The sequence below is a fragment of the Engraulis encrasicolus genome, chromosome 22 (genome assembly GCF_034702125.1).
Source record: "Engraulis encrasicolus isolate BLACKSEA-1 chromosome 22, IST_EnEncr_1.0, whole genome shotgun sequence".
NCBI classification, from domain to species: Eukaryota; Metazoa; Chordata; class Actinopteri; order Clupeiformes; family Engraulidae; genus Engraulis; species Engraulis encrasicolus.
Genome location: NC_085878.1, coordinates 34,339,342 through 34,341,841, shown reverse-complemented (window position 1 = coordinate 34,341,841; position 2,500 = coordinate 34,339,342). Strand labels below are relative to the sequence as shown.

The 2,500-nt window shown below is 47.5% G+C and overlaps 1 protein-coding gene across 2 annotated transcripts in view; it reads left to right on the top strand.

Annotated features, from left to right (window-relative positions):
* The window catches only part of nfatc3a (nuclear factor of activated T cells 3a), a 126,392-nt gene that overhangs the window by 22,201 nt on the left and 101,691 nt on the right, over window positions 1-2,500 (top strand). For both annotated transcript variants that reach the window (XM_063188021.1, XM_063188022.1), the window contains exon 2: window positions 1-106. This exon is cut by the window's left edge and continues 1,113 nt beyond it. In XM_063188021.1, the coding sequence (XP_063044091.1) occupies window positions 1-106 (106 nt within the window). The remainder of the gene's footprint in view (window positions 107-2,500) is intronic.

Below are 2,500 nucleotides of genomic sequence, written 5' to 3'. Positions count from 1 at the left end.
AGGTGCTGCACGGCCTGAAGAAGGACGGAGCAGGAGAGCAGTTCCTCTCCGTGCCATCGCACTTCACCTGGAACAAGCCCAAGCCGGGCCACACGCCCATTTTCAGGTACGCCACTATCGCTACCTCTTACCCCTCTGTGATAAGATGCACCCTTGCTTTTGTTCATAGTACTATCAGAGAGACATTATACTCCTAGAATCTTTGGTACTATGCACTGGTGATGGTTTAAGGGCTGAAACGCGTCTGCTTGTTGACATGGTGGTAATTGATAAATAAATAATGTGACTCAGCTCGTGAGAGCGGATATTTCCTCTTCTTTAAGTTTGTAGCTTTTTCGCACACCCAAAGTTATTTATTTTACCCCAGAAGTAGAGTGCGCCCTCTGATACACTTGACACGCCACTATCACTGTTCATTGCCCTGGCTGCAGTACGTGTTGTGCTGACTGACTCTCCTAAAAAAAAGAAAAGACCTAATCCAAAGAACCCTCCCACAATCATCCAAAGTATCATCATAATCAATAATCATAATCATAGTCATATATCACCTTGCTTGTCAGTGCATCTGGATTTTAACCCCCTATCAGTTCAAGCCATAGTTACACCCTCCCAGCCATACGTCATGGTCTGCCTTTGTGCCTTTGCCAGCCGCCCCTTGTCTTTGAAGGTGGCCTTATCAGTCCAGGCTGCTGGGCTTAATAACTCTACTTACTGCTGTTATTGTAGTTATTGGGTCAAGGTAAGGTGAGAGGTCCCACAGAAAGCACCATATTAGGGATCGACTCCTTCTTCCTGTTGTGAGCCCAGCGAGGCAGCCAGTGAGGTCAACTTAATTCATGATAGTACAGTGCAGATGGTGACAGGAAGCAAGTTGGGAGAGAGAGAGACGGGGAAGGGCTGGCAAAGGACCCGGGCTGGGAATCGAACCCGGGTCGGCCGCATAGCAAACGAGTGCCCTACCATATGCGCCACGGTAGGGCCATGAACTCCTTGTCTTGATCAGATCCAGCTTCTCCAAGCTCCGTGGTCATAAAGTTGGAATATCTCGATGTAATTCTGTCGGGGGAGGTTTTTTTCACTGATAAAACCAGCACCGCAAAGGGCAGATCAGGTGTTGCCTGGAAGCCTCCTCCTCGGTTCGCAGCGGATTACAAGGGCGACACCGACAGGTCACTGTACCACAACAGTCATAAAATATTTACAAGGAATATGGGGAATTCACCTTTGGCTAAGGCCCGCCCTAATGTGCTTTTTGACCAATCACAGCGCAGCAAAAGGACGACCTCGGACAAACCTCGGACAGTTTTGACAGCGCTCCATTGAACTCAATGCTGAAATCGCATGTTTTCAAGTAGTTAGCGAGATACGGTCGTATTATTATTAAAATATGATTGGAAATTGTGCCTGGGGTATTTGTGACAAAGGTGCAAGTTTCCCCGCGATATAACAGGTGGTAATCGCTTTCCTCTTTACCTAAAACCGGACTAATAAGCAGCTGGATAATCTGCCTTGAAGGGTCTCGGCAGCCTCACACTCGACTAGAAAGCACACGGATCAAAAACTTTGTGTGCTCCGATCATGCCACTATCTCATTCGTGTCACTTTTCAGTAAGGTTGTAAGCAAACCACAAACCTGTTTCAGAGTACGATTTTGGATTTCTGACCTAATTAATGAAGAAACACCGCTAGCAAAGTTAACTATCGGTCACGGCAGGAGTGTTTTGACTAGCAGCTGATGGACGCGATTTTGTTAAGCTACTGAAGATATAAACCAAACGTTAATGTTACACAATGCTGTGGTAGCTTTGAAGATGAACAGCCATCACGTTGTGTGATTTCGTTTTCTTCTAGCAAGTTTGAGTCAGGGCTCAAAAGATATGCGAGCTCAGCTTACCATGGTGCTGGTTACAATGCCTATCGATACCCATAGAAGAGCCCATAACAGCTGTGATGCATTGGATGACCGTTCAGAAAATAAATACTTATATTCACAATACTATGAATGCGTTTTTTATTTATTAGGAGTGAATAACTGCTGCGATTTGCAGTCACTGCATAAATCACGTTGATATCTCAGCATTGAAAGTTTATCTGTCCGACCTAGCAACAGTAACTAAAGAGGGCGGGGCTTAGCCAAAGGCGAATTATAGAGTGCTCTGTCTGTCCACCGAGGCAGCTAGCTTGGGGATCATTTGGGAGTATTGGGGGACGGAGGGTGGTAGCAGCAGGAGCAATAGAGGGTCTGTGCCGTGCCGCTTTGTGTGCCGTGCCTGCCCTAAATGTGCAGAACAGATGAAGGAGGAGGAGGAGGCGAGGCGCTGCGCTAGCAGACTAGCTAGCCGTGCTGTTTATGTGTTTTAACCTCCACCCGCCCCCCTCCTGCTGTCGTAAATCAGCCAGTAGCCGATGTGGCTGTGTGATCAACACATGTTCCCTGTGCTCCGCTAGCTTGACCTTTGACCTCTTCACACTGCTGCCCCCCCCCAATACCGTCGCATGG